Source organism: Drosophila novamexicana, unplaced genomic scaffold (assembly GCF_003285875.2).
Source record: "Drosophila novamexicana strain 15010-1031.04,08,12 unplaced genomic scaffold, DnovRS2.1 tig00000008-arrow-pilon, whole genome shotgun sequence".
Lineage (NCBI taxonomy): Eukaryota > Metazoa > Arthropoda > Insecta > Diptera > Drosophilidae > Drosophila > Drosophila novamexicana.
In genome coordinates, this window is record NW_020824765.1 from 1,575,112 (window position 1) to 1,593,070 (window position 17,959).

Genomic DNA, 17,959 nt, shown 5'->3' on the forward strand with positions numbered 1-17,959 from the left:
CGAAAAGTTATTTTAGGAAAAACGGTCTGACAGCTTTCTAGATATCTTGTTAAACACACATCTACTTTTATACCTGGTACTTTTTGCGAAAAGGGAGTCACGTATTTATTTTTTCAAACACAACGAATTTTTTGTTAAAATACTTTTATTCGGAATATATGAATTTGATAAAAAGCATATGCAATATTTTTATGATTCTCGCTCTGTAAATTCAAACAAAATAAAACACAACCTAAAAGTTTTTAACATAGTCTTAAATTATATACATACATGTATGCTTATACTTATTTATATGGTATGAGTAATTGATAGAAACACGAATTTAAATATATATATATAACATAAAGATAACTGCTTAATTATACACTGATAATAAATGCATTGGGTAGGAAGTCAGTTAGTTTGACATATCTAAGGATATTTGAGCTCGAGTCAGGTTGAGGGAAGACACAATTATAGTAAAACTAAAAAAGCAATTGTTGGGACAGAGGCTTAGAAAGAAACCTAAATGTAGAACCTATAACTAAAATTGATACATATTGTATATATGTACATAAAAAAGAGATTCGAAATATTACTTAAGTTACAAATTTGAGCGAGTTAATTGCGATTTTCCTTCTTATTGGGAAGTCTGAATTGTGAGTATTTTAAGTAACAATTGTCAAGTCTTTACATTTGCCAGTCGCGCGACTTTTGTGGACATTTAAATGCGCCAGGAGTCAGAAGAAAACCATGGTTAAGTCTATTGATACATGTCTCTGTGTACAATTTGTTGAGTACATCCATTCCGGGAAGCCTTTTTTGTTGAAAAACGAGTTTTTGAGTAAATCGGGTCTAAATGGAAACGGAGAATGGAAGGGGAACCATTCCGGCTGTCTCCGACTTTTTTGATCGGTACCCAATCTCAGGCGAGCGCAGTAGCCTCTCTCTCTCAGCAATTTTACTGCATTGTAAAAATAGAGGCTCTTGCGCTAAATTCGTAGAATTTTTAGTTCTTGCGCGTAGCATCTTGTATGATAATCTTGTTCTTTTGCCGCGTCACCTTTGTGGACGTTGGTGCGGGCATCAGACGTTTTAGCTGATCCTGGTTGATGTTGGCCAGCGCCTTCTCTTTGCCTTTAGCCGACGTGTTTGTGGTTGCCGTTGTGGTTGTGGTGGTCGTGGTTGTTGCCGCCGTGGTTGTTGTCTCAATCAGAGCTGTGGATTCGTCTGCGGTCGAGGATGAGCCTGCCGCAGCAGCTGCTGCGGAAGCATAGCGTGTGAGCACCTGGAACTTGGCAAAGATGTTACGCCCGCTGCTGCGCTCCTTATCCTTGTACTTATCCAAAACGGCGGGCGTGGGTTTAGGCTGTTGGGCCTTGAGCAGTGCCTTGTTACTGGCCGCCTTGTAAAAGTCCAGGTCATAGTCGAACTCGCTGCTGGTGGCCTGGACACTAGCAGGTGCTAGTGCGCGCTCTCCATAGCTGGCTGAGCTGGTCGAGGTCTCTTCAGCCAGATGACGCAGCATAAGTGTGAGCTTTGTCTCGTGCTGGCGCTGGAGCAGCACCGCATTTCGTTCGCCCTCAAGTCGAGCCTGACGCACTGCGTTCGACAGTACACGCTCCTTCCATTCCCAGGCATCACGCTCGCGCTCCAACTGAACCAGCTGCTGCTCGAGTTTGCGGGACGAATCCCTCAAGTCGATGACTTTCACAAAGTACTTGTAGAGCAGCGTGCGCATCTCTTCCGATGAGAGCTTGTTTAGTCGCGCCATCAGCATTTGTTCGCCCTTTTCTCGCTGCTGTCGCTCGGTGGACAGGTCGATAGACTTGTGGCCGCATATTAGCTCGTTTTTGAACTCGATGGCCTCGTCAATAGCCATGATGGCCTCATCGCACTCAAGTAGCTTCCGCTCCTCGCGCTGAGTCAGCATTTTGTCACGCTTGAGCTTGCGATCCAGCGTACAGCGCTGTTCCAGTAAATGGTCGCGCGTGCGTCGCAGATTACGTATCTCGTGGCGCAGACCTTCCTGTTGGGCCGGAGACTTTTCACCGCCGTTCCATTGCTCAAGATTTTCGGACTTTTCACGCAGTATATGATCCAAGTGGGTAATGCGAGCCTGCACCGCCTTGAGCTGATCTGGATTAGGCTCAAGTTTGACTAGTGATGCCTCCTTTAAGCTCTTGAGTTCGACTTCCAACTGATCACGCAGTTTGCATTCCTTCTTAAGCTTTTTCTGCACCTCCTCGATTTGTTTGCGCGACTCCGCAACAGATTGCTGCAGTTTCTTGAGCTTTTGTCCACTCTCGCCGGCAATATGCTTCATGGAGCTGAGATCCTGCAGGCGCTGCTCAATGTGTGCTACAATAGCGCCCCACCGTTCAATCTCCGACTTATCCTTGCCCTGCACCAGCGCCTTGGCAAGATGCTTTTTGGCCTTGTCGCACTCAGCATCCAACTTGGCCTTCTTCTTGTGAAAACGCTGCTTGGCATGGCTGCGGGTCTCGCGGTTCTTGACCAGCTCACTGATAATGTTTTGCTTAAGCTGCATAGTCTGTTCTATTTCATTCAGCTGTCGCTGGCGCGCCTCGATTTCGGCGTGCAGCTTTCTCATCTTTTTCTGCACTTGCTCAATGGGCGCATTTACGCCAGCGGCGCCAGTCGCGCCCGACGAACTGTTCAATGGATCGAGCTCAGGTGACAGTTCAGTTCCCGCCGCCTGCTGTGAAGCAACACGATTGAGCATTGCCAATTCTGCGCTGCTCAAGCTGGCGCCCGGCTGTATGCTGCGACGTCGACCTAGAAAGTATTGAATAGCAAAGACTATAAAGATAGATGCACTTGTATTCAGTATACTTACCCCCAACGCTCACCTTGCGCTCGTCGCACTTTTCAAGCTGTGCGGGCGCCTCTTGAACGGCCTGTTCCCGCTCTTTGTCCAGGCTTTGCATGACCGCTTTGGGCTGCTTAAGCATAAACTCTTCATGCTTGGCTTGGATAAGTGCATCCGTTTTGGAGCGAAACTCATCCATGAGGCTGTCAAGCTTCTCGGCCAGGTCGGGACGCTGTGACTCATTGTCGGTGTCATTGTCCGAGTTTTGTTGACAGGAGGTTTCCGGCTCACTGATAGACTCCTCTGGCTCCTCCGCTTCCTGAATGGGCACAAGCGGCTTCTGGGTGCGCAGCACTTCACTGGAACTGAGGCATTCCTCACACTCTTGCTTTAAAAAGAGCCACTCCTCGATTTGTTCCTTTTCCAGCTCCGTAATTGCATTCGAGCCCATTAATCTGAGAGTGAAAATATACAAATTTAAAACTAGCGAGCAAATTTCTGTCGGCTCACTCACTTGGCAAAAAGTCCCTCTGCGTTGGACACCAGCTTGAACCACTGACTAGCCGCGAACTGCAGTCCAAAGTTGTCGCCGTTGGGCAAAGCCACGGCCGCCATAAGTGCCTCACTGCCAGCCGCTCCAGGATCGTTCGGCAATGCCTCCGGCGAAATCGGAGTATTGTCATCGGAAAAAGTATTCATGATTACATAATTGCGAACGCACTGAACTTTGAATCCGAATTGCAGATTGCCCAGCGTCTCGGAAAGATGCTGTTCCAGCGGCGACACACACAGAATGACTAACGTCTGAGCACGACCACCAAAAGAGTCCTTAAGCAGGGTGGTCAGTGTAGTCTGACCGTAGGGAATATTGCCATTGACGCCGTACATTATGCTGGGATCAGTCAGTGTGTTCACCACCTGCTCCAACATCTGCAATCCGGCGTCTCGTGGATGTCCCGGAGGCGGCTCACCCCAGCGTTCGCTAGCGCAGAGATCCGAGAAACTAGCCGTGGACAGACGATGCTGAATCAAACCTTCCTTCGAAACCCACTGCTGCTCCAATGTTAGTGTGAAGAGCGTGTGAGCGGGTGACTGCTGTTTGGTGCTCAAACCCAACTGCAGCCAGTGGAAAACTTCTTCCACGGTTGTACAGTGCACATTGCCCATGCCCAACAGATCGCGAATTTCGCCGTTGCAGATCTCCACAAACCCCACGTTAACAGCATATGTGCGATCTTAAAAAAAAGAAGATTTTCGTAAATGTTAATGTTTAATATCCCACTTGGAATGGAATGCTTATGAGCACTCACCTGTGTGCGCCGCAATGTGTGTAAAAATCTCGCGCACGCAGCGCTGCACCACGCCCTGGTCCGCCTCTCCATAGACGCACTCGAAACCATGTCCATAGAGCGTGAAAGTTTTACCAGTAGAGCGTTGTCCATACGTAACCACCGACGCATCGAACCCTTCCAAGAATAGGCTGATCAATGGGAACACAGTCTGATGATAAACCTGGCTCTGCGTCGTGCTGCTGGGCAGCGCGTGTGTCACGGGAACGGTGTGTGCGCCCACCTGTATAAGACCCGCAGCAATACTGTCCAGAGCCGCGCCGCCGGGCAATGCGCTCGGCAAGCCTAGAGCCGATACAGCGATTGGTATGGCCTGCACGCAGCAGCCACTAGCACTGTCAAAATCTGGCGTTTCATTTGTATTCAATTGAGTGGCGTCTATCTCGTTATTGCCATTGGCATCTATTTCCGTGGTTTGAACAGGCCTAGACGGGGGAGGGGATGACGGCTCCGATTGCGGCTTGTCTGCTTCTGCGTCGCCATCCTCGGGCGCTTTATGCTCCGCCTTCTTTTGGAGCTCTGTGTGGGGATAAATGCGAACAGCCACTTGTATCGGTATTTCCATGTTTTGTTGTCGCTTTGGCAACAGTTTTTCACTTTGATTTCTGCATTTTAATATACATTTCGCGCATCTCAAAAAATATTGCAAATACTGCTGAATCGATATTGCTGCGCACTGACAACAACTATCGAGATGCGACAATGGCGATACATCTATAGCATTGAAAGTAGCAAGTTGGTATTTTATTATATCTAGTTTATTTATAGTTAATGAATGAATTCCCCCACTTTTCCCAGTTCAACTATTTTTTAGTACATTTCTCAAATTAAAGACTGCAAATTAAGTTTGAGGACGGTAAACAGAAAAGTTTCATGTAACCATTTTATTATATATATAGAGGGGCTTATATATAGATTAGGTTAATGTAAAAATAACATAAGCGAATGGATTCAATTCTTAGGAATTAACTATTCTATCAACAGTCATCATTATCATTATTTTGCAGAGGGAAACAACTTACTATTTGTAACTTGGAGAAATATCGGTACGTCGATATATCGATTAGTAGTGTATATTGGTCGACTTACGATACTTTTTGTCATCCCTCGTTTTATTTATCGCTTTTCACGTTGCTTTTCAGCGCGTGTTTTTTTGTGCAAAAGTTTTTCGCTAATTGTTGTGAATTTAACAAAACGGAAAGATGTCGAAACGACGTATTGAAGTGGGTGAAACGTACTCCAGCAAGGCAAAGAAGTGAGTATATGCCTGAAGACCAATTTTATCCATCGCACATGTTTTAGTTCAACGCCGTGTGTCATTCGCAGAGAATTAGAGGCTTCTACATCGGCATCAGCAGCGGCAGCTTCTGCGGCCGGCACGGTCGCCCAAATTTTGGGTGGCTTTGTGCCCAGCAAGCAGGTAAATACTTCTAAAGCCATATTACACGTGTAAGCACTCTTAACACCGGCTCTTATATTGCATATTTCATTTTGGTAGCCGCCGACAATCAATCCCTTCACAAGAAAGCCTTACTCAGCGCGCTATCAAAACTTGTACAAAAAGCGCATCACACTGCCGGTTTTTGAGTATCAGGCGGACTTTATGCGTCTGCTCAGTCAGCACCAGTGCATTGTCTTGGTGGGCGAGACGGGCTCTGGCAAAACAACACAGATACCTCAATGGTGCGTGGATTTTGCGGTCTCCAAAGGACGCAAGGGTGTCTCCTGCACACAGCCGCGTCGTGTGGCTGCCATGTCTGTGGCTCAGCGCGTTTCCGAAGAAATGGACGTTAATTTGGGCGAGGAAGTCGGCTACTCCATCCGTTTTGAGGATTGCTCTTCGCCGCAAACGCTGCTTAAGTATATGACAGATGGTATGCTGTTGCGTGAAGCTATGTCGGATCCCATGCTGGATCAATATCAGGTTATACTGCTTGATGAGGCGCACGAACGCACGCTGGCTACCGATATACTGATGGGCGTACTAAAAGAGGTTATTCGCCAGCGTAATGATCTCAAATTAGTGGTCATGTCAGCCACTCTTGATGCAGGCAAATTCCAGCAGTACTTTGACAATGCGCCGCTCATGAACGTGCCCGGTCGGACACATCCCGTAGAGATTTTCTATACCCCTGAGCCCGAGAGAGACTATTTGGAGGCAGCAATACGCACGGTCATTCAGATTCATATGTGCGAGGAAATTGAAGGTACGTATAAAGCCAATACCCTATCTTCTGGTTGACACTAATCTATATTGGTTGCGTGAACAGGCGACATCCTTATGTTCCTCACAGGCCAGGAAGAAATCGAGGAGGCATGCAAGCGCATAAAGCGCGAAATTGACAATCTAGGCTCCGAAATTGGCGAGCTCAAGTGCATACCTCTGTACTCGACGCTGCCACCGAATCTGCAGCAGCGCATTTTTGAGGCGGCGCCGCCACCAAATGCGAACGGTGCCATTGGTCGCAAGGTTGTGGTGTCTACAAACATTGCCGAAACTTCTCTTACTATTGATGGCGTTGTATTTGTCATTGATCCTGGCTTCGCCAAGCAGAAGGTCTACAACCCACGCATACGTGTCGAGAGTTTGCTCGTCTCGCCGATATCAAAGGCTTCGGCACAACAGCGTGCGGGTCGTGCAGGCCGCACACGTCCAGGCAAATGTTTCCGCCTCTACACGGAAAAGGCGTTTAAAAACGAAATGCAGGACAACACATACCCCGAGATTTTGCGATCTAATTTGGGTAAGTCATATTTTGCTTATATATTATTTACATTATTCAATTGTATTTGAACATTAAAATAGGTACTGTGGTGCTGCAGCTCAAGAAACTGGGCATCGATGACTTGGTGCACTTTGACTTTATGGACCCGCCAGCTCCCGAGACGCTCATGCGTGCCTTAGAGTTGCTTAACTACTTGGCCGCCCTCGACGATGATGGTAATCTGACAGACCTGGGTGCTGTCATGTCCGAGTTTCCACTGGACCCACAATTGGCCAAGATGCTGATAGCCAGTTGCCAACACAATTGTTCCAATGAGATACTCTCAATTACGGCTATGCTGTCGGGTGAGGCACAAACTACACAAAAACTCCAAGCGTGATTCAGTTGAATTTAATGAGGTGTAGAAATTAGCAAATGTTAGTCTATTCCACTTTCTGAGCCACAAGCCAATCACATTGGACCTTGCTTAACTTATTTCAAATTTTATGGTAGAATGTTAACACGAAGTGGAATTCAATAACATTTTGCTCTCTACGGCGTAGCGCAGGCTTCAGTTTCGAGTGGGTTGTCCCTTAAATTGAAAAGTAGTTAGTGCTAGCTTTGTGTGGGTTTCTCTCTCTCTCATATCACAAAAACATTATCTTAAACTGGCACGTTGACATAAGTTGAATCGCATTCATATATGAATGTGCCACTTGAAGCTAATGTAATTGTGCATTTACCACTTAAGCCCCAACCGACGACAACTTGAACGCACATTGACTGCACCCTTATGTATAATTCTATGTGCAAAGAAAAAAGTTTATCAATTTATTTGTTCTTTGCATTCAACACTGAAGCAAAGTTGCACGTGCGTTGCGCCCGATGCGCACATTTGCTTTAAATGTGTGACGCGGCACTCGTCCTAATAATTTATCTTGTTGTAACTGCCGCTGGCTTTGAACGCACATGCAACTCACAAATGCAATCAATCTTTGAATCAAACCTCTAGATTGCCTAGCTGACAAAAATGTAAGCACAATCTATTTGTTTATGTAAAAAAAAAAACAATGTTTTGAATTTGCGCTTAATCGAAAAAAAACCAATTCAAACATCAAACATCAACCAAAGTGCCACAATGTTTCGTGCGACCCAATGAGGCAAAGAAGGTGGCCGACGAGGCCAAGATGCGCTTCGCTCATATCGACGGGGATCATCTAACGTTGCTGAACGTCTACCACGCCTTCAAACAGAGTAAGTACGCCCTCGGTCTTTGTTGCTTCTTGTTTGATATAAATTTGGCTTGTCTTCTGTTTTTCAATAGGCAGCGAAGATCCGAACTGGTGCTACGAGAACTTTATCAACTTCCGGTCGCTGAAGAGCGCCGACAATGTGCGACAGCAGCTAGCGCGTATCATGGATCGCTTCAGCTTGAAGCGCACCAGCACAGAGTTCACCTCTAAGGACTACTATGTCAATATACGCAAGGCCCTCGTACAGGGCTTCTTTATGCAGGTTGCGCATCTGGAGCGGATTGGACACTATCTGACTATCAAGGATAACCAGAACGTGCAGCTGCATCCTTCAACGTGTCTGGACCACAAGCCCGACTGGGTCATCTACAATGAGTTTGTGTTGACCACCAAGAACTACATACGCACTGTGACAGATGTGAAGCGTGAGTAACAGCAGTAATACCCAGATTCTCATAATCTATTAATACACTTTTGCATTCCAGCTGAATGGTTGCTCAGTCTGGCGCCCCAGTACTATGATCTGAACAACTTTCCACAGTGCGAGGCCAAGCGTCAGCTGGAGCTGCTTCAGCAGCGCATGGAAACCAAGCAGTATCAGAAGGGTTTCTGAGCAGAATATCGACTTTTTAATAAACTAGTTTAAACAATATTATGAAGTCTAATTATAATGTGCGTTTAAGTAGGCATGAAGATTAATTTGCTTAATTGTTCAATTCAATTGGGTTTGGAATAATCACAAAAAAACACGTTTTCTTTTATTGTTTGCTAACGTAATTACAAACTTAAACACAGCTAAGAATTCCGTTTAGTGTTAATAAAAGCAACCTTTTGTATACCTAATAATACACGCTCCATCGAATAATCTCGGCAAGCTTCAACCGTTCGTCTTTTGAAATTGAAATAGTATAACCAAATAAGTAGCTATAGCTGAGGCAAACTGTAATGGAGAATTTTATATTGTAAAATTAATATTTTGATGTCATCATTTAAATATTTAATCATTTTCATGCTTAATTTAACTGCCAATTGCTAAATTTATTTAAAATAAGACAAATACTTTTAAGTAAGCATCAAAGAGGAACTCACCGATGTCAGGATGGTGCGATTGACCCGGCACAGTCCGCTGGCAGAGAATTCCGCATCGACGACAAGCAGCTGCTGCCAAAACTTTTTTGTCTCTGCGGCCAAAACGGGCTCATAGACTTTGCGCTCAATTTCGCAAACAATTTGAATGGTTTTGCGTGACTCGCGGGCTGCGAGGTGACAAGGCTCCACGACCATTAGCAGGCGCAAAAAGTGAAAAATGATCCATAGCATTTGTACCCACACATAGGCGTTGTCCTGTTTATTGAACATTTCCAAGAAAAGAAAGTACGCAGTTGCAACCAAGTGAAGCAAACAGGAGACGAGTATGAACAGCACAGCCATTCCATAGGAGCTGCAATGGATATGCGAATATAACTATAGCCCTATTTCGATATGGGGAATATTCACCTGGAGAGCAGACGCACGCATTTGCCCAACGACTCGTGATTGTCGGCCATGGATCTAATAAGTTGACTCTTGCTTTTAACTAGAGAAAGAGTACAAAGATCTTAGGCTATATAATTGATAGTTGTTAGTGATTTCATACCCGCAGCTTCATTGGGTAACGACTCGGGATTCAACTTGGTTAAGCTGGCGTGCAAGGCCATGGGCATCATCGGTTTGAAGCTAATCGCCTTAACAGCACTTACCTTTACCAGATTGGGTGTATTGGGATACTTGTTTTCTGAAAATATGCAGGTTGATGTGAATATTTTATCAGTATCAATTCTACTTAGAGTGAAAATATCCCGGCTTTGCACGGCTTTAAGGTATATATATATATAGTGGATAGGGGTATTTCTGTCGCCATATAGCTGCTATTGGAATGATCGTCCAAAAAGATAATGATATCTGGACAAAGCTCGGCAATTATCAGTATTACAATGCTCCCAACATATAAGCAAAATCTCATCAAATCGATGAGTCGGATGTTAAGTTCTAGTAAAACAACCTACTTTTAGAGATATTTGGGCAAGTATCGGGATTATTAGTTCCGCTGTGCTCTATCTATATGAACCAAATCTTGTTAACATCGGACCAACATAAAATCTACAAAGGTATTGGATGAATCGTTAAAGATTTCCCTCAGCAGGCCTAGTCGTGGAATCCTATCACTTTTTTTTATAGAGGAGTATACCCCCGATTATTTATTTCAATATTCAAGGGTCTAACTTCACAGAAAGTAGAGCTGGATTATCAAAAAAGTGTAATACACTTCAGCTTAATTCTCACAACGATTGTTTTTAAATGAGTTTGAAACTTTTGGAATGGAACCGTTTTCCACCAATTTCTCACATTTGCAAGCGGAATTTTCGAAAACCTCGCAATCAACTACGTTGATCTGTCGATCATTAACTCCGTTAATTCGTCAATAAGATGAAACCCTTTTATACAGATAAGCTTACCACCCAGATAACTTGTTCGGAGCATCAGATTGAGGCGTCCATAGCGTCTGCCCAGGCCGTAAGCTGTGTTGGCGAAATTAATGTGCAGTCCGGTCAATATGAAATAGAGGCTGTAGAAGGGTATGTACCACTGTATGTTGAGCTCTGGCAAATGGAATTTGTATAGCTTGAGATCAAGAAATCAGTTACAATTGCATTACCCACCAGTATCAGATTTGTTGATGTTCATTTTCTGGGCCATGCGCACCCACGTCTGCACGTCCAGGCCGAGCAGTATGCCAATGACCACAAGCGAAATGCTGGCCATGCCGTAGGCACGCCAGCGATCCCTCTTGAAATTGTTGTATGGACTAAGCGTGCTGTCGATCTGCAAAGGAATTGGGTTGATGGGCATTTCTTTGACCATGCTGCGTTTGGGTTTACCCTTTCTAGTCGTGTGTTCAGCTCCTGGGTGGCACGCAAGCCAAACACGCCACAGTAAACACCCGCTACGATGGCCATCACCACAACCGACACATCCGAGGCGGTTACCACTTTCGAGGTCGCCGATTTCATTCTGAAAGATGCGCTTTCGATTTGTTGGATTTTATTCAAATTTAGATTCATTCAGATGGTTGAATTAAGCAACACATTTGTTCGAACATTCAACTTTAAATGCAATCGACATATAAACATATAACAGGGCTTGGCGGAACGTTAAGCAACATAAAGATGATTATGTGAACATATTTATGAAATTTTTATTAAAAAAAAAAACTACAAGTGCTCTAAACAACTTAAAGATACATTTCCAGGCATGGATACAAAGAAACCCAAATGTACGTCGCAAGCTTCACATTTTACGGGGAATACATTCTTATATAACTCCGGTGTTTTCAGCCGGATCTTTATACAAATTTCAAGGCTTATGTTTGACATATAAAAGTGTGTAAATACCAAAGCCCAAGGGATCAAACATAAATATGAGTTCTGTTTTAAAGAATCAACCTAACAGGCTCTCTCCAGCTCTTATAATCTCCGAGGTAAGTTGTCGATTTATCGATATTATTAATAGGAGGGAATATCAAATCAGCTTTAAGTCTTAAACATAGATTGCACGAGTAATCCGACAGAAATCCGTTAAATTTAGATAGTTGAAGTAGAAAGTTATAAGATATTGAGTTAGAAAAATATGATGGAAGTCAGATCCCGACATTCCCATTCTTCAATTTTGGAAAGAAGCGAAAAATTTCAAATTTGATCATTTTTTAACGTGTCGTGCTGAGCAGGACCTTGGTACTTATGTCCTGTGCGTGCTTAAAAGGCTTAAATCGTGATAAGTCCTTCTTTGTAAGGCCCGTATGCTTATGTATAGATAAAGCTAGAATGTTTGCAAAAGTAGCCCAGTTACTCCCGACTAGAGCACTTTTAATTGCTTAGTTAATTACAATCCAAAAAACATTTATTTATTATTTGAGTTTAGAAACAACATGACAATATAAATATGTCTTGAGATTAATCAGCTCGATCCTCTAGATGCTGCATCCTCATTTAAGGCTGTTGGGCTTCCACATTTGCTGGATCAGCTGCTGGCAGCGCCTCTCGCACAACTCGGCCAATGGGCCTAAAGGTGGGGCGTGGCAGATAGGGGGGCCTCTCGTGCCCGGCCAGAGCCATTGCGCAGATCGAGAGGAGGAGCAAAATAATTGTGAGCTTCATTTTCCTTTGATTGGCAATGCTTGATTGATGCTGTTCGATTCGATTGCAGCGCTTTTTATAGCCAAGCTTTGTCGCTTGCATTCAGTTGGGGATTTACTTAGGCGGTGATTTTTCGTAGGAACAAGCCTCGCATAATCTATACTTATTAATGAACTACGGGACTTATCGACAAGTCTGATCTGAGTGACGACTGCAGGAATGCGAATTTTCTTACAGATCATTGCCTATACTATAAGCCCAAATGTGTCACAAGTCCCGGTCTTAAACAAAAATAGCCTGAAATCCCTGAAATCGATTAAAAATTTCAATTTAAGCAGGCTCTAAAAAAACTAAATTATACTATCTTATTTAAAACGACTAAAAAACATTTTGATTAAATTTGGCATTCTACTTATGAAGTTTTAATAAGATCTATAAACCTTTATATCATATTTGAAATGAAAAAACAGAACCAAGCTTAAACGAACACGTAAAAGCGCTCTAGTCGGGAGTACTTGACTAGGAGATACCCTGTAACCAACTCGGCTGTTGATGCTGATCAAAAATATTTGATATTATATATTATATTGTATTTATATTTGCAAAAGACCAGCTTAATATTTTAAGCACATTTTCAACGGGCTCAGGAAATATGCTTACAATGCTTAAGGTAAAAATATATGTCAATTTTTAAATGTTTTGTGGGCAATCGAAAAGAGTTCCCCTATATTTGAGTGAACTCAGCTTTGTACTGATAAGACCTGGACTTATCATACGAAGTGAACAAAATAAGTCAATTAGTTAGCCAGGTCACATATTTCCTTGTCTCGAAACGGCGACCGATATGTAAAGCCCCAAACGCACCACAAAAAGTACCGGAAAATCGCGTAGCTGAGGCGGGCCGAAGCGTCGCTATAAAAGCTGCCGCCAGTCAATCGAACAGCATCAATCAAGCATTGTCAATCAAAGGAAAATGAAGTTCACAATTATTTTGCTACTGCTCTCGATCTGCGCAATGGCTCTGGCCGGGCACGAGAGGCCCCCCTATCTGCCACGCCCCACCTTCAGGCCCATTGGCCGAGTTGTGCGAGAGGCGCTGCCAGCAGCTGATCCAGCAAATGTGGAAGCCCAGCAGCTCTAGACGAGGCTGCAGGCTCTGAGAACAGAGGACAAATCCAAATATTCGAGAACAGGACAATAACAAATAATACTATGTAAAGAAGCTTGCAAACTTAAGAAAATATTATAAAAATATATGGCAAAATAGATGACTCGTAATTTACTTTTCCGACAACATAGATTTTGATAGGCAAATTTAACTTACCGAACTGGTATTTTCGAGTTTGCATCGAACAAAAGTCCGCGATAGGTCAAGAAAACTAACTCGAGGAAATTATTATGTGAGCTCCTTTCGATCGATAGCATCTCAGCATCTTAACTTACCCATGATCACACACAAGCAAACGGAGTAAATGGAAAATATCCAACTACGACGGATATCCAGTTGTCCTTTGGAATTCCTTTTGGCTGAATATGGCGCTAGGGCCAGAATCCTACTGACATAGAATATGCCAACGCTAGGCTCAGAAATTTCCATGGTTTTTCGCAAACGGTTCCTTCAAGCTCTCGACAGGTACTGAGTTCCTGGCCCCCGAAACAGGAAATAACCCAACTGCAAAATGTGTGCTTTCCTTTTCTTTTTTTTTTTTAATGCGCATTTGACACTGAACAAATAATGCGCTCCCGTGTTTGACTATTATTAGTCCAGACAGCCTAAGTGAACACCATAAGGCCAGCCTGCACCGCAAATGGCACATATGAAGAAGTTGTTTACTATAGTTCTGTCTGCCTGTCCGTACGAACCGTATAGCTGCTGTAAATAATAATTAGAGTCCGCGATGTCAATCAATTAAGGACATAGCAGCCAATTATTCGCTGACAGCTGGTCCGAGGCCGCGGCATCGAGTTTATGAATGAAAAAGTTGGGTCCGTAGACAGTGTGGGATGCTATCGACAATTGTCACGCCATTCGAAAATACGGCTTGTGATTTTAGTACAAACATTTACTGCGAAATTCAACTGCAATGCCTTTACAAAAAAACAAGAATAAACAAGTGTCTAAAAATTGGGTTAAAAAACAAATGCGCAAAAGAAATTAAGACTGAATATGGCTCTACTCTAGTTCGGCACGGTATTGGCATTGAAAATCTCAATCCAGTAGCCATCCGGGTCCTTGATGAAAGCCAGGCCCTTCATGCGGCCATCGTCGGGCTTCTTAACGAACTCCACGCCCTGCTCCTGGAAGCTATATGGAAGAAATGGTGGGTTTTATATATATATACACGTGAGAGCTGCGAGATGTGGACCAACCGTTTGCAGGCAGCATAGACATCGGGTACCATCAGCCCAATGTGGCCATAGCCGCGAGGCTCGCTGTTGCCCGTGTGATAGCTTTGATCCGGATCGTATTCAGTGCCCCAGTTGCTGCAATTAAGCTCAATGAATCAATCAAATCAATCAAGCGACTTAAGAGCACTCACTGCGTCAATTCAATGGTGGCCTTGCGGCTCATTGCCCAGCTTCGTCGCTCTTTGGGATCTTTGGGTACATCGGCGGGGTTTTCATAGCTGTGAGAATGTTTCAACAAATCCGTGTTAATTATTGATTATTAATTGCCATATGTTTGTTGCTGCCACTTGAACTTACCCCATGAAGTACAGGGTAAACTTAGCCTCCGGAAAGTCCAATTTCACCAGCAGGGTCATGCCCAGAACACCCGTATAAAAAGGCAGCGATTTGCGTGGATCCTTGATGCGGTACATGGTTTGTTGGAACAGAAAGTCCTGTCGAAATGGTTTCCCATTTTTGTTTTTATTCTCACTCACGAATATGCCTACGATTATTACAATGAACTCACCTTGGTTGCAGCATTGGGTTTTTTGCACAGCTCGTCGGCTTCTGCATTGCTCAGACCCGTAACATCACCCATTTTTTTCGAAACCTACCGGTTGATACCTGTCGGATTGCCAAAAGTTCAATTTATTGCAAAAAACACGCGTTGCTTGGCAAAGTTGCGCTCAGCTGTTTTCCATTGAACAGCTGTTCGATCAGCTGGTCGCAGCGTATATTTCTAGAATATTTAAGGGCTTGCACATTTTTTCAGTCTACACATCTGGATAAAACTTTCTTTTTCAATTTGATCAAATATCTGTGTTGAATAACAAGCTGTTAATTTCGAATTTATCGTGTATCAGTGCCGTTAAATTTAAATTCAACGATACCCTACATATGTTATCTTGATTTATAATTTAAATGTAATTAATGGCGTCCAGCTCACAATTAACCTGCTTGGCAGCTGGAAGTAATTTGCAAGGTTTTATAAACACAAATATCAACAATATTCTGCCACACAAAGCAAGCGGCGAGCTTTTTTTATTTCATCGATAACACATTATATACATCGATAGGCAGTGTGTGCTCGACTGTTTTTGATTAAATGCACCACAACTAGTGTTGAGAAACGTTTTTAGACAAGCTTTAACAACAAACCGTTTCAAAACCAAATTCAAGTAGTGAAAAAGAAATATGTCTTATACTAATACGAGCTGGCCAAGGAGTACCAAATTAAGCTCGTTAGATATAAGGGATATCATAGAGAAGTTGTCGACCAACAAATCACCCCTGTCCGGCGTTACGTTCTCCGAGAGCACCCTAACAAGCTTGTGTATGGCAGCTCAAGGCCTATTTCTGAATCAACCAATGCTATTGGAGCTGAATGCGCCCATAAATATTTGCGGCGACATACACGGACAGTATGAAGATTTATTACGCATATTCAAAAACTGCGGCTTTCCACCCCTTGCTAATTATCTCTTCCTTGGCGACTATGTAGATCGTGGTCACCAATCAATAGAGACCCTGACATTGCTGCTCGCCTACAAACTGCAATATCCGTATACATTTTTTCTGCTGCGCGGCAATCACGAGTCCTCGGACGTGAATCGTATGTACGGCTTCTTTGATGAGTGCAAGCGACGCTACAGCATTAAGCTATGGCGCACCTTTGTCGACTGTTACAACTGCATGCCAGTGGCGGCTATTGTGGAGAACAAGCTGTTTTGCTGTCACGGCGGACTCAGTCCGGAACTCGAGGATCTGGAGGCCATACGCGCGCTGCCTCGACCAACTGAAGTACCGGGGTCTGGCTTGTTGTGCGACCTTCTCTGGTCGGATCCCGATAAAAACACCAAAAGCTGGGGAGTAAACGATCGCGGAGTAAGCGTCACCTTTGGCTCCAGCATCGTTGACTCATTTCTGACATCGCACGGCTTCAACTTGATAGTGCGAGCCCATCAGGTGGTCGAGGATGGTTACGAGTTCTTTGCCGGACGCAAACTGGTCACTGTCTTCTCGGCGCCCAATTATTGCAATACGTTCGACAACGCTGGCGCGGTCTTGACTGTGGACAACTCGTTAGTTTGTCGATTTGTAATCCTAAAGCCGCAAGCACGGGCCTCAACTGCCGTCCAGAAGCTCTCAGATGAGAATGCCTTTGAGAAGCGTACCAAAAAAAAAATCTAACATATCAATACAAGTTAACCAGCGTCAATTATATGATATAATTCGTTCACTTTATTTAATTGTAATCGGCATCCAAGCTGCGTAACTCACTTCCGAATCCTCATCTATTTACATGGTAAAGGCATTTTCAAGGGCATGTTCTCTGTGTGAATGGTTTCTGCTCTTAACTATTTACATAACGTTGCTTTTGTCATTGTATTGATTTGTTGTTGCTTCTCTAAAACTAAGTCAACTGATACTCTGCTCCGAGTAGTTCGGTATCTGTATCGTTATCATAATCGCATGGTTTGTGTGTATACGGTATGGATATATGTGTGTGTATATAGTTATAATAAGTATATATAGCGTACATTTGCTTATCAATTAAACTACTTGCTTGATTTTCATTGTAATAGTATTTCCCTCTCGTGTATATAAGTAATTATAATTAGTTCTAGGCTTGTGCTTATGATTATCAGAATCGTTTTGTTGTCGTTCAGTTTTTGGTGTCATAAAAATAATTTCCAAATGAAATATCTATGGATTGGAAATCAATCAACATACTTTACATACATTACACATTATATTTTATATTTTCGTTTTAAAAAAATAAATTGTATTATTCTCTTCGTGTAGACGTTTCGGCTGTTGGTCGTTTTTCTTCTGGATGGTTTTTTACAAATGCATTTCAATATTTCGTGATTGGCAAATTAAATGCTATTATTAAGTATAAATCCTAACAAAAACTTGTATGTGGACTTGATTGTGTTTTTTTTTAGTGCATTTCTCTATTGGAAGGAGTCGAATTATGAGTATTATTGCACCACAAAATTCTAAAAAACATTGCATTCATAAAGTGGCTGCTGCTTAATAAATCTGCAGTATAATGTACATAGGTTGGGAACATGAAACAATAAGTAAGATGATCGTTCTTTCAATGCATATTTATTTTTCCACATCGTTTCTTTGCTTTAAATTATTGCAAGCACATAACAAAAATCATAATAATAGTTATTACAAATTAATTAAAAAATTACAAATAAATTCAAATAAAACATGAGCTAAGAACATAGATGTCTTCATACCGCACAATAGTTAACGTGAACTA

The 17,959-nt window shown here is 43.1% G+C and overlaps 5 protein-coding genes across 6 annotated transcripts; 2 read left to right on the forward strand and 3 right to left on the reverse strand.

The window, feature by feature from the left end:
- Positions 1–267: 267 nt before the first annotated feature.
- On the reverse strand, positions 268–4,769 carry LOC115761683 (kinesin-like protein costa). Its single transcript, XM_030703542.1, has 4 exons — positions 4,123–4,769; positions 3,327–4,047; positions 2,840–3,267; positions 268–2,778 (listed from the first exon to the last, which is right to left on the reverse strand). Exons 1-4 carry the CDS (start codon positions 4,724–4,726, stop codon positions 989–991), a joined length of 3,543 nt encoding a protein of 1,180 aa, XP_030559402.1. The 5' UTR covers positions 4,727–4,769; the 3' UTR covers positions 268–988.
- Positions 4,770–5,295: 526 nt separating this feature from the next.
- On the forward strand, positions 5,296–9,045 carry LOC115759496 (putative pre-mRNA-splicing factor ATP-dependent RNA helicase PRP1). The gene is made up of 8 exons (XM_030700439.1): positions 5,296–5,416; positions 5,488–5,581; positions 5,660–6,368; positions 6,432–6,905; positions 6,968–7,231; positions 7,998–8,120; positions 8,191–8,544; positions 8,605–9,045. The coding sequence occupies exons 1-8, from the start codon at positions 5,364–5,366 to the stop codon at positions 8,730–8,732; spliced, it is 2,199 nt and encodes a 732-aa protein (XP_030556299.1). The 5' UTR covers positions 5,296–5,363; the 3' UTR covers positions 8,733–9,045.
- On the reverse strand, positions 8,997–13,888 carry LOC115759506 (gustatory receptor for sugar taste 43a). Its single transcript, XM_030700451.1, has 9 exons — positions 13,735–13,888; positions 13,616–13,670; positions 11,038–11,170; positions 10,819–10,981; positions 10,615–10,758; positions 9,756–9,893; positions 9,617–9,695; positions 9,209–9,560; positions 8,997–9,059 (listed from the first exon to the last, which is right to left on the reverse strand). Exons 1-9 carry the CDS (start codon positions 13,886–13,888, stop codon positions 8,997–8,999), a joined length of 1,281 nt encoding a protein of 426 aa, XP_030556311.1.
- Positions 13,889–14,356: 468 nt separating this feature from the next.
- Positions 14,357–15,555, reverse strand: LOC115764519 (lactoylglutathione lyase). Its single transcript, XM_030707618.1, has 5 exons — positions 15,209–15,555; positions 14,998–15,134; positions 14,832–14,918; positions 14,662–14,775; positions 14,357–14,596 (listed from the first exon to the last, which is right to left on the reverse strand). The coding sequence occupies exons 1-5, from the start codon at positions 15,278–15,280 to the stop codon at positions 14,470–14,472; spliced, it is 537 nt and encodes a 178-aa protein (XP_030563478.1). The 5' UTR covers positions 15,281–15,555; the 3' UTR covers positions 14,357–14,469.
- Positions 15,556–15,735: 180 nt separating this feature from the next.
- LOC115764505 (serine/threonine-protein phosphatase alpha-2 isoform-like) lies at positions 15,736–17,762 on the forward strand. Of its 2 annotated transcripts, XM_030707608.1 has the most exons (2): positions 16,022–16,103; positions 16,184–17,762. In XM_030707608.1, the coding sequence occupies exon 2, from the start codon at positions 16,297–16,299 to the stop codon at positions 16,870–16,872; it is 576 nt and encodes a 191-aa protein (XP_030563468.1). In that variant the 5' UTR covers positions 16,022–16,103; positions 16,184–16,296; the 3' UTR covers positions 16,873–17,762. The 2 variants fall into 2 exon arrangements, with proteins under 2 accessions (XP_030563459.1, XP_030563468.1); XM_030707599.1 differs by having other exon boundaries at positions 15,736–17,762.
- The last annotated feature ends 197 nt before the right edge of the window (positions 17,763–17,959 follow it).